Raw genomic sequence first — 13,480 nt, forward strand, 5'->3', positions numbered from 1 at the left:
ATTTATGCACGTAGAGTATATCCCCAACAGCACGATGTAGTTACAAACAAAAATAAATACAGCATCATGGCAGAACATTTAGAAGACTGTGGTAGAGGGAACAGAAGATGTTCTACCACAACATTGCTACAGCACTTTAAAGGAGGTGCTCACACAACCATATACTTTGACACTGGAACTCTGACTAGAGAAGGCCTTTTAAGGATGAAATGATGGGTAACCCATCTCTATATCAAGTGATGGAGGCCTTAACATGCATTGGCAGGATCAGATTTGTTGCTTGAACAGTCATTACATATGCTTTGACTGTTCAAATTGCCTATGAACTTTCATACAGCAATAGACACTTATCAAGGTTTGTCACTGTAAGAGCTAGTGGGAAAGCCAGACATTGTAGTGAATAGCCTAGTGGAAGTTTCCGTATGTGTCACCATCATAAACAAGAGTAACGATGATCAAGGAAGAGATATGGAAGCAGCACAAGCCATCGACAATTCATATGGGCACTGAACAGTGGAGGCAATACAAGAAAAAAGGGTAGAAAAGTTGGAGGAACAGATAGCATGCTTAAATCTAAAATCATAGAAACAGCAGCAGAAGGTATGTTGCCGTTATGAGTATTCCAGAGAAACAGATCGTGAGCAAGAAGGGTGATCAATGTTCATCTGAGATGAATATGGATCTGTGGTGCTGGTATCACAGGCATTTTGGGGAAGCTGCACACCATTGTACTAAAAACTGCAGTTACCCAAATTCCATGAGTGGACCTTAAAGGATGCTGATGTCTGCCCCCAACAGCTTGTGTGTCCACAGAAGAAGGTGTGAAGGCAGCTGGCAAATGAAACACTGACAGCAGGGCACAAGTCACAGCAGCAAACAAGTTGGCCATCCAAATCTATGGAGAACATAAACGGACATTGGACTTAAGTCTTTCATTCGAGCCTGTGTGGACATTCATGGTTACAAATTTCGCTGACCCCATACATGGTGCAAATTTTTTTTATCATATTTCTGCCTCTTGCCAGATTTAGTCAACAGACAGTTAATTACTATGAATCACAATTCTGATCTGATGAACGTGTTGTCCATGCTGGCAGATGAAGAAGAGTCCTCTGAGCAGAGTAAAAACCAATCGACTGCACTACACAATAGGATTTCCGATGGATTGATGGCATATGAGGATGAGCACTGTGGCCAGGTAATACAAGAGTTCCCATTGATCACCCACAAATTCACTACCAACAGGAGATGCAGACACTCTATGAGGCACAATATCTGCATGTTGCTGTACCAGCCTGTTGCAGATTATCCGAGGAGATTTCCACCAGGCAAACTCTTGGTGGTGCAGACTGGGTTTGTAGAGCTCCTGAAAACAAGTATGATAGACAGATCAGACCACCCATGGTCATCTCCCTTACACGTGGTGAGAAAGAAAGATAGGTCATGACTTATGCAGAAACTATAGAGTACTCAGATAATACTCAACTGTTACCAAGGCAAAAACAAAACACACTATAACAGAACTACTGCCCAAGCTCAACTGTTTAGTACAGTTGACTGTGCAAAGCCTATTTGCAAATTCTCATAGCTGCGGGGATGTACCAAAAACCCCAACAATAAAACTTTTCACGCTTTTTCAGTACAAATTCATGACCTTTGGCTTGAGGAAATCTGCACAGACATGGCAGAATTTTATGCATGAGGTATTACAGAGTCTGCCACTTCTCTACGATTACATTACTATTCTCTTATTTTCATCAACAGCTGAAAAACATGCATCCCATTTGCAGGAGCTTTTCCAGCATCTGCAAAAATTTGGCACAACAGTTAATCCTGATAAGTGTAGATTCAGCAAACGAGAAGTGCACTTCTTAGGATAAGTTGTCTGTTTTGCTGAGCTGGTACCGCAGTGAGGGCTGGTCAAGGCAGTACAGAATATGCTCATACCAACAATGTACAAGGGATTGTGTAGATTCTTTGGTATGGGAACCTCTATCGATAACACCTTTGTGGGATGGCAAAACAACAGAAACTGCTCACTGCATTGCTCATGGGCAAATACATGGCCGGCAACCTGAAAGTACCTTAGATACCAGCAAGCAAAGCCACATTTCTCTCAGTCAAGTGTTGTTTGGCAAAAGTAGCACAGTTGGCTCACCCATGAATTAACAGCCCATTGGCCATCAAGTGTATGCAAGTCAAAATTCCACAGGAGCAGCATTGCAACAAAAGGTGGATGGTAGATGACAACTGCTTGCCTTTTATTCACATAGCCTCACACCACAGCAAAGGAAAAGGAAAACCAAAGGAAAAGGAACACCACTGACTAGGACATGTTGGCAATCTACATGGCTGTTCAACACTTTTGGTCGTCAGTAGGGGGCAAACAGTTCACAAACTACTAATGTTGTTCTTCCACTGTGCCACAGCTCGCAGATCACCACGGCTGTGAAAATAGGCTGAGTATATAGCAGAATACACAACCAACGTGTGACACATTTCCAGCAAGGACAACATCATCGCAGATTGTCTGTCACAGAACTGCGCTAGTTTATGAGCAGTACCGTGGGTGGAGATAGTGGTAAAGTAGCTTGATCAGTATCAAATGAACATGCAGCCCTATGGCTATGACGAATTCCTGCCACACAAGGTGATACAAGCATCTGGTGTGACAGACTGTGAGGAGTACAACAATCTTACCTTCCTGAGAATTTAAATGTAGGGCTTTCCAGGCACTACAAATTTGGCTCATCCAGGCATACATGCTACAGCAAAATTAGCAGCAAGTGAAGTGGTGTGGCCTGGAGTACAGAAGGACTGCAGAGCTTAGACATGTTCTTACCTTAAGTGCCAATGGAGCAAAATTAGTCACCATGCTTTTATACCAGTTAGGCAGTTTCCAACACCCAGTAAGATTTTCCAACATTCGTGCTGACAACACGGTACTGATACCATATTCGGGTGGCCAATATTTTCTGGTTACAGCCATTAATCGGTTGACAAGATGGCCAGAAGCTACTATACCAGACATCTTGGCAGAGAAAGTGGCCAAGGCATTATTAGGTATATGGTTTTCAAGATTTGGTATGCCTCACGCAGTTACAATGGATTACGAATGACAGTTTGAATCATGGGTTTCAGCAGAAATCCTACAGCTATTCACAACCATCTGTGCATTACCAGTGATCACCTTGAGTGTAGCGTGATGGTGGAAAAGTTGCATCATACACTGACGGCTAAACTGATCCATTCTTCATATACATGGACAGAAATGGTACCACTGGTATTGGCGGGCCTGCACATGACAGTCATGGAGGCTTTACAATGCTCACCATCTCAAATGGTCTACGGAGAACAGTTGAGGGCACTGGTAGAGCTCATAAGCCTAACAAGAGCTGAGACCCAACCATCAGAAGTAATGGACTTCACATGGCAACTCAGTATATGCATGAGATATTTGCAGGAAAGCCCACCAGTCAGACATGTAGAAAGACAGATTTTTGTTCACAAGGACCTAAATATTACACCACGTGTCTGGCTCTGAGGCAATACAGCATAGCCCCCATTAAGCCAACCATATACTGGGCCATACAAGGTATTTTCAAGGTACACAGACACCTTCAAAATTGACCAGAATAGTAGACACGGAACAATATCCACAGACAGTTAAAGCCATCATATCTAGACATGGAGGAACTGGGACAACAACGATTTGTCAATTATACATCAAAACAAGATGATCCGACAGCACTGAGTGATGTGGCGGGTATCACGGTGATTGCAGAAGAGACTGCTGCTATAGTACTCACTGCTACTATGCCAGAACTTACGTAGGCTGTTGTTATAGGGGCTAGATGTCAACTCAGTTACCAACTTTCCCTGGGAACCGGGATTTAGCCCCTTAACATAAACTCTGAGTTACCTCATTTTTATTTTGACTTAAACTTAAAATACCAAGTATACAAGGGCAACTTAAGAAGAGAGCTTCAAAAAAATAAAATCCAACTTACATCCATTTCAGTACTGATAGTTATATGTTCGGCCATTAGTGTCTGGTACTACGTTGTTACCCTGGCTGTCATGTTTTGATTGAGGTAGTTGCCACTTGATATTGTCTTTACAGTATGCAGACTTGGGTACTCAACAACAAAATGCGCACTTTCAGACTCTCTCTTATATTGTTGTTTACAAAATGCTTTCAGAAAAGGATTACTACAGTGATCCTGAGTTTGACACAGAATTTAGCAGCTCTAAGAAAAATGTGATGTTACTTCATTAGACATTGAAAGTGATGACAGTTCATCAGTTGAGCGACAAAGTGCTCACCAGTTGTACAAGAAAATACACCCTTTATGCTTCAGTCAGCTCCTACAGGAACTTTGTTCACAGGAATCTGTTGTGAAATACATGGTTAGACTTCATAGCTACACAAAAATTAAAAAATGACTTCAAGTTTCAGGATATTTTAGTCAAAGACCAGTGCATGGGTATACTCAGGATTTTATTACAGGTGATTTTCAAAACTTTGTAAGTCATTATTTTGATCTTCAAAAGTCATCTTTATATGTATATACATAATTCATTCATTATACTATGTTTTTCCATTAATAAGCTATTTTTTGGAATGTAATTTGGAAAAAAAAGTTAAGTTGTTCTTTGTGTGGCTACAATTGCCCGAGACTGCAGTCATGTTTGTGTGTGAGTTGCGTTTGTGCATGTTGTCTATTTTTGACGAAGGCCTCAAGGGCTGAAAGCTTTATTTGTGACATTCTTTTTGTTGCGTCTACCTGCGACTCAGCATCTGTGCTATATGGTGAGTGGCAACATTCCTTTTCATAATATTGGTACAGTCCATCCTGGACTTTCCATTGTTTGTTAAGTTAAGGGTTTAGAGGAACAAGCGGGTGGGGGTACTTGTATATTTGATAAATAGTTTTAGTTGTTTATTCCTTGGTTGTTGAGTTGGTGCTAGTACGTTAAATAAAGTAGCAAGCTATATTAACTCATGCCTGGTTATTCTGGCTTATCATAATTGGAAGAAAGTAGCCACCAAACATCTTTAAAAACTGGGCTACACAGATATGCAAGGAAAGAGGACTTCTTTGTAATTATATCTCCAGATGATGGCACCACCATGACAGCATCTAACAAATCTGATTTTAGGATGAAATGTGTAGAAGTTTTAAGTTTCTGTGTAAAGGTATAGTTTGGTTTTGCAGGTGAGCTAATATCAGAAAGAGCCCATGAAAAAGATAATGGTTTGGTAGCATTCGAAAACTCTCTCAATGAATGATCTTATGACAACTTCTTTACAAGTTTAACAATGGAAGAAGGATTTTCATGATTCCAAATTGTGCAGTATGAAACCATCAGCCTTGTGCACAAGAAAGGATGTTGTTAAGTGAAGCAAAGAGGGAGTAAAACAAAGTTTTTTTATTCCGGATGTGACTGGCAAGTTGAAACGAGTGATCTCCAACTGTGTAAAATGTTTAACTGTGAATTAAAAAAAATCAGGAAAGAAGGAAGCCTTCCTTCAACCCTTATTTTGTACTTGTCATATGGATCACAATAGATTCCTTTAATTGGCTCATAAGAGGCACAAATGAATTATAAGTATTACTGATGATGCTTGTAATAAGTTTATTTGCCTGTATCCTGCAAAGACTACAAAATCAGTAGAAAGAATTAGTAACGTAGAATTGCAGAAAAATAATTTTGAGAGTCCAATCCAAGTAACTACCGATAAAGATACTTGCTTTACATCTCAATAATTTGAGGATTATTGCTGAATGGTAGAAAACTGACACATTTTAATAACAACAAGACTCCTTAAAGAGGGAGAGGACGGACTGACAGTATAAACTGTATTATGGCTACAGTTATTGCCGAGCTTCATATAGACAACCATATCAAATGGTTCAAAATCCAACAGTTCAACATGCCATGAATTCAACTTAGCATGGAAGTATTTGTAAACACAATTTGTACTTTTCACGGGATTTAGAGTTCACACATAGGCCACACTTCACATCATGAAATTACTAGAAGGATGCTAAATGTAAAACAGTAAGATGTAAGACAAAAACTGTGCTAGCTTCAACCAGTCTCAAAAGAAATCCTTCATGTACAATGTTGGGGATCTTGTGGCAATAAAATGCATACAAACTGGCCCAAAATTAATGTTGAAGGCAAAGAATATCACTTCCCCCTCAGTGACAGAAGTCAAAACAAATTATATGTATTATGTTCGCGAAGAAAATGTTACTCATCAGTGGTTTAAGACAATTACAGTAAGTGCCAAAATCATATAATCCTGACCAAGTTGGATGCTTGTCAGGACAGTCAAATATGGGATTCAGATGGGGGATTTAAAAGTTTTCTTGCTGACAAGATAGGCAGCACGCAAGAGAAGTCAAGTAATACTGAGCAGTTGTTCATGGAGAAGACAACATACAGTTCGGCTAAATCGTAAACAATAGACATCAGGCGTCAAGTATAGGTCGTCTGCTGTTGGTAAAGTTGTGACAGGAGTTACATTATAAATGGAATTGTTCAATAAGCACTTGTGATTTACTTTTCGAAACAATTCCTGTTGGATATGGAATCCACAGGAGAGAAAGAGGCAGTCCCACTGTGCAGCAGAATAGACATCAAAGAAGAGCCATGAAGAGATGAAAACCAGCAGAGGTAGCCAGAAATATTTGTGCATTAAATGGGGATAATGCCATTGAACAGAGCAAGGCAAGAGGAGGATTGTTTTGACATTGTGACTTTCTGCATTGAGGAAGACCTTTGAGGTTTGATGATGGTTGTTTAAACACGTATTCAAGATGGCGGCAATTGAGAAGTTTAGTGAATTTGTGCCTCCAGTTATTTCGAATTTTCAAATGTTATCCGGCATCAATATGATGATCAACAAAAGTGCTTCGCAAAGTTTCAAGTATCGCGCCACGCAAAAAACCTGCAGTGAAAAATCATCCAAATGAAAATGTAAGTGTGTAACATGTGAAGTCCATCCTGACAAAGCAAAACTAGTTGAAACTATTAATTCGTTGCAAGAAATTGTGCGCAGATCCTTGGCAGAAAACAAAGTGTTAGCTGATAGACTCAAATGTCTTGAAAATGATCATGGAAAACTAAAAGCCACCGAGCAGGGCGTAAGTGAATTAGACAGAAATAAAGTGTACACAGTAACCAATGATTCCGTTGCCATTTCAAGTTTTCCAACACATTCTGGGTGTACCGGTAACGCTAACCATAGCGCAATCATTTCGTCGTCTTTAGTAATAAATTCTCTTGCCGTGCTCCAAAAAGCGGTAGGCCTATCTACAAAAGATCAAATCGTGCACCGTCTGAAAGAAAAGCCTGTTATTAAGCAAAATGTGGAACCTACACAACAGAGTCTGTGTAAAATAAAGTGTGCAGATATCATAAACAGTGTTTCTTCTTCAGTAATAGCTCAAAAAAACAAATTCGATATCCTACTATAAAACGATGGTCATTGTGAAAAACAAACTTCTGCCACATACAATAAATTTGCTCCCAAGACCGCAAAGTTAACACAGGTTCTTAGTTATCAAAAAACGTTACTGAATGTGCAAAAACAGAATATATCTACACACCAAAAACACGTTTCAAAACCTTCTAGGCCCAAAACTGTGATTAACAAAAAAATTTGTGTGCTTGGTGACAGTCATGGACGTGGAATTTCAGCACTATTGAAAGATAAATGTAATTTAATGGTAACAGGTTTTGTGAAGCCAGGAGCACAGTTTTGTGAGGTAAATAAACTAACAAACTCTACTGATGTAACTCACTTAAGTAATTGTGAGTTTGTCGTGCTTCTAGGTGGTTCAAACGATAGATATAGGAATGAAACAAAAGGGTTTTGCAACAGAAATGAAGGAATGCTTAAACAACCTATTACATACAAATGTACTCATTGTTAACATTCCTCATTGTTATGATTTACCTTCCTGGTCCTGTGTCAACCAAGATATTTGCATTGCAAACAAACTGATATCAGAAATATGTTCTATATTTCATAACGTAGAGATGATTGATACATACAATTTAGGAAGAAGATTTCATACAGCTCATGGACTACATTTAAATATGTTAGGAAAAGACCAAATAGTAGAAAAACTCTGAAATCATATCCTGAAGAAATCAGCCCCAAGTATCAAGATCGCCAAACAACCACAAATTACAAAATGGTTTAGGCCAAAAACAGAAGCTTTGATGGAAGCAGAACTGTGTTAACCACTCAAAACCATCTCTGCTACTGAAAACTGCGTGCAAGAAGCCACACACAAAAATAAAATCTCGGCCAATTTTTTAGGGTAAGTGCTGTGTCAGAAATACCTTCAGAAAAGAAATTAATTAAACCCTTAACTGAAAAGTCACAAAGTCCATCATTTCTTGTATTACACCATAATGTCCAGTCATTCAGAAATAAGATTCAAATGCTGGAAGTGTTACTTCAGTCTCAAATAAATCCAGATGTAATATGTATTACCGAACACTGGCTGTCTAAAGAAATTCAGTCAACCTCTATTCCAATGTACTCATTAACAAGCTTCTATTGTAGGAATTTTTCCACACATGGCGGTACTGCTATATTTGTAAAGGACCAGATAAAATTTAGTGAGGTAGGCCTAAATGAACAGATTGCATTATCTGAAGATAAGGAATTTGAGCTTTCTATGGTTAAGCTGCCTGAACTAAACTATATAATTATAAATGTATACAGAGCACCAAGTAGTAATATTCTAAATTTTATGACCAAATTAGAAGTTCTGCTGAATAGTGTCAGCTCATTAAACATGAGAATAATACTTTGTGGCGATTTTAACATTGATTTATCAAAAAACAGTAATGCTAAACTTGATTAGTTAAACATGACCAAATCCTTTAATATGATCCCCACAATACACTCTCCAACAAGATCAACAGAGCATACTGATTCAATAATTGATCAAATCTTCATAACTGATACTTGTTACAAATTCACTGGCGAAGTACTGAGCATGGGATACAGTGACCATGATGCTCAGCTACTGAGCGTTGACATGGAAAATAGTAAAATCAGCCCTAAAAAAGTATTTCAAAGAAGAAACTTTTCAGATGGTAATATTAGGATTTTTAAATTGGGACAGTGTTTACATGCAAACAACTGTTGATAATATGTTCTTAAGCTTCCATAACACCTTCCTTTATTACTTTAATACAGCATTTCCTTTTGAAACAAAAACTTCAAGCAATCAAAATAGAAAGTTGTGGGTAACAAAAGGAATCAAAATTTCTAGTGAGAGAAATAGATTTCTCCAATATTGCTCCAAAAAATACATAGTCACTGAAGAATTTTCTGACTATTGTAAAGCCTACAAAAAAACTTAGCATGATTAGACAGGCAAAACTTTTATGGAATGACAATTTCATAAGAAACTCTTCAAATAAAATGAAAGCTATGTGGAAAGTTATTAAAAAAGAAACTTGTAGTTCAACACCTAAAAAGGAAAACATATCTCTAACACTTAATGACTCTAAGGTCACAGATCCATACACATTTGTAAACAAGTTCAATGAATATTTCACCTCACTAGCAGTAGATTTCATTCAGGCAAACTGCAACATATCATTCTTCAATTCCACCAATACGTCAAACAGCACTAATGCTACAATGTTTGTTTATGAAACAAACCCTGATGAAATTATGAACATAATAAAATTGTTACACAATAAAATGTCTAGTGGCTATGATGAAGTACCTGACCTCATATTAAAAGTGTGTGCTCCCCATATAGTAAAGCCATTATCAACCATCTACAACCAATCATTAAAAACTGGCATTTTTCCAAATGCTCTCAAAATAGCTAAAGTCTCGCCATTACTAAAGAAAGGTTCCCCTGATTTAGCATCCAATTATAGACCATTATCCATACTAAGCATCTTTTCAAAAATCCTGGAAAAACTTTTTTATGACAGGCTTATAAATTTCATAAAAAACCACACACCAATCAGCATTCAGCAACATGATTTTAGTAAATCTTTATCCACCCAGACAGCAATTTTTGAACTGTTGGACCACATACTGAAATCAATTGACCACCATAATATAGCTGCAGGTATCTTCTTAGATCTCTCTATAGCCTTTGACGTACTAGATCATAAAATACTGCTTGGTAAATTGGAAAGAAGAGGAATAAGAGGTGTGGCTCACAACTGGCTATGCTCTTACCTACAAAACTGCAGACAGAAGGTATCACTTCAATACGATATTAATGTACAGAATAAAATAAATAACACAGTTTTCCTCTCGGAGGAAAGGAACAATAAGGTATGGTGTTCCCCAGGGTTCTGTTCTAGGGCCATTACTTTTCCTCATTTACATAGATGATCTTGTTGAACGTATGAGCCCACAAAAATCTATCCTGTTTGCTGATGATACAAGCATAGTGTTGACTGGATCTAGCCCTGAATCCCTTCAGACAATATCTGATAACTCTATGAAAACACTTTCTGAGTGGTTTAACAAAAATGGCCTAATTGTTAATAGTGGGAAAACTGTATGTATCAACTTCCATCTAATTCCCACATCCAGTCAAAAAACTATCCAAGTAAAGTTAAATTATGATAAAACTGAAAATGTAAATGCAACAAAATTTTTGGGTCTATATGTCCAACAAAATTTAAAATGGGACACACATATAAACAACTTATCAAAGAAACTCTCATCATTGTGCTATGGACTAAGAATACTAAAATCTACTACAAGTAAATCCACACTAATGCAAGCATACCATGCGCAGTTCCACTCACTGCTCCGCTATGGAATCATCTTTTGGGGAAATTCAACTCACAGCACAAATATATTTAAACTACAAAAAAGAGCACTGAGGACAATCTGTGGCCTCAAAAAGCTGGAGTCCTGTAAATGTCAATTTATAAAACTTAATGTTCTAAGCATCTCTATTCATTCAAGAAACAATTCTATTCACCAGGGAATACCTCTCAAGAACAGGCAAATTAATCAAAAACAATGATATAACACGCTCATTATACCAGAGGGCAATCTAATATCCATCAAATTTTTTCAAGGACATCATCATACCAAAAATATATAACTCATCTGGGTGTCGTATTACACAATAAAATTCCAGAACAAATAAAAACTGCTCCAGATCCAATATTTAAAAATAAACTAAAGGCATTTCTGACAAAGCACTGTTTCTATTCAGTACAAGAATTCCTGGAAATGAAAAATTATAAAGTTCCTTTGTAAAATACTGTGATTAGAGTAAAACATTCTGTAGGCAAAATAATAACCTAATTTCTACTACACACAACTATGTTTCAGTTTCACTTCCCAAAATTTTTCAACTCGCTTTATGAATGTACAAGTACACATTCCATTAGTATTAAAACTTAATTGTCTGTGAAATCTCAATGTTAATTTCATGTTTAATGTAGTTTTTAAATGACATTGTCCTTCTGTTGTGTTTCCAGTTGACATTTTCACTATTCTGTAATCTCAGTGATTATTTGTGTAAATTTAAAGTAGCACTACATTGCCTACATGTTTCTTAGTTCCCCATGTAAATTGTTTGTATTCTCTGTATGTGAAGTTACTATATTCATCAATGAACAATTTTGTGTACATTTTTTTAAATGGCAGTCCATTGCCTATTTTTTTTCTCCAAACTACATATTTGTTAAGAAAAATGACTTGTCCTATATCATGTGTACTTTGTACAATATGTGATCCCCATGATAAATAAATAAATACAAATACAATACAATACAATACATGAGTTACATCATCCATTTTTTTTCCTTTCTTTTGTACAGAATTTGTAACTGGTAATAATAAATAATTTGTTTGACTCTCTCAACCATTTTTCGAGCACATATTGTCCCGAGGAATAGTTTTTTCTAAAAAAGTGTAAAGTTAAAAACAGAAGAAAATAATGTAAAATTAAAACAGCTAAATATTTTTGTGGTAATAGGAGCATGACATAACCGTATTGCAGATTTAGACTGACTGAACCGACCTGGGGTACGTGTTGTCAGATTTACAAATATGTACATCAAATTTTCATACGGTAGTTTCTGTTTTTCCACAATTGGTTAAGACAACAAAAATTTCTACTATTTCAAATCATTACACAGACATAAAATTATGTAAGATCAAACAAACTATTTGACTGAAAATAAATATTTTGAACACTTGACTCAAGAGGGAAATAAGGAGTGACACAATGTGAGGCAACAACATTAGATTATTAGGCAGTCCATCTCTTACCTTATCCTCATTGTGGAGTAATTTATTAGTTCCAATGTCTGCACGGTATTCATCTACACTGAACTCTATATTTTTGTACATCTGTCTTTCTTCATCAGTTAAAGGTGCCACATCGTCCATAATACCAGTAATCAAAATCTTTCCATCCTTGTCAACAAGGGTATTCATTAAATAAATAAGGTCAGACATACCCTCACGCCTGAAAAACATTAAAGCATGTATTTTATAGTATTCAGAACAATAACTGTAACCAAAAAAATTATAATTTCAGTGTGATCACACAATTCCAGAGGTGACTGCTATACTTCTGTGCTGATGCTCTTGGTATCTTATGCCACATCACCCTACAAATATCTTAGTAATTAACTATGATGCATGGCAGAGAATCATGCCAGCGACAGATTTCTCTAGAGACTTTGCATTATTTGCAGATTAATATATGCCACTAATGGATCTTTCTATAAGAAAGGCGATGTCACAAATGTCAATAATCAACAGCCAGTCTCACTCCTCACAATGTTTTCCAAAATTTTATAGAGGGTAATGTAGTCTTCATTTGTCACCCACTTCAGTAGTGATGGAATACTGTCTCAATCGTACCTTCAGTTTCAAACGGGCAGCTCTACAGAGGCAGCTATTTATACATTTGTTCACTGACCACAGCCCCATTCGACACATCTCTTCCCCAGTCACACACACACACACACACACACACACACACACACACACACACACACACACACACATATATGGAGAGGGAGAGAGTCAGCTCCAAGGATGAACATTGTGTAAAAGCTCATTTACATTTTAACTGTACACCAAGGGGTTACCTTTCCTCTTTGCATTATTTGTAATCCATCCAGAACTTTCTTTTATTGTATTTTAGTCATAAGAAGATGAACAACTGTCCAAAACTCCCCGTAGAGAAATTAAGGGCAAAATTTAGGCTGAATATCATGTACAATCAATTAAAGTCACATTTAAACCCACTTGTTATCATTACAACTCATCAAACAACCTAGTTGTTTTCTGCTTCACATATTATTTGATAAATTTCATTATGCTGATCTCAAATATTTACTTCATAATTTTTCCATCACATTGTAATATTTTAAAAATTTAACATTTTAATGTGAGGTTTGAAACACTAACAGCAGCTTATAAAGTCTCAGCATT

At 37.0% G+C, this 13,480-nt stretch overlaps 1 protein-coding gene across 1 annotated transcript in view; it reads right to left on the minus strand.

Annotated features, from left to right (window-relative positions):
• The window catches only part of LOC126267504 (cytosolic non-specific dipeptidase), a 180,350-nt gene that overhangs the window by 36,143 nt on the left and 130,727 nt on the right, over positions 1-13,480 (minus strand). Inside the window, exon 5 of the mRNA XM_049972801.1 lies at positions 12,305-12,503. Coding sequence (XP_049828758.1) covers positions 12,305-12,503 — 199 coding nt within the window. The remainder of the gene's footprint in view (positions 1-12,304; positions 12,504-13,480) is intronic.

This window comes from Schistocerca gregaria, chromosome 4, assembly GCF_023897955.1.
Source record: "Schistocerca gregaria isolate iqSchGreg1 chromosome 4, iqSchGreg1.2, whole genome shotgun sequence".
In the NCBI taxonomy this organism is placed as follows: domain Eukaryota; kingdom Metazoa; phylum Arthropoda; class Insecta; order Orthoptera; family Acrididae; genus Schistocerca; species Schistocerca gregaria.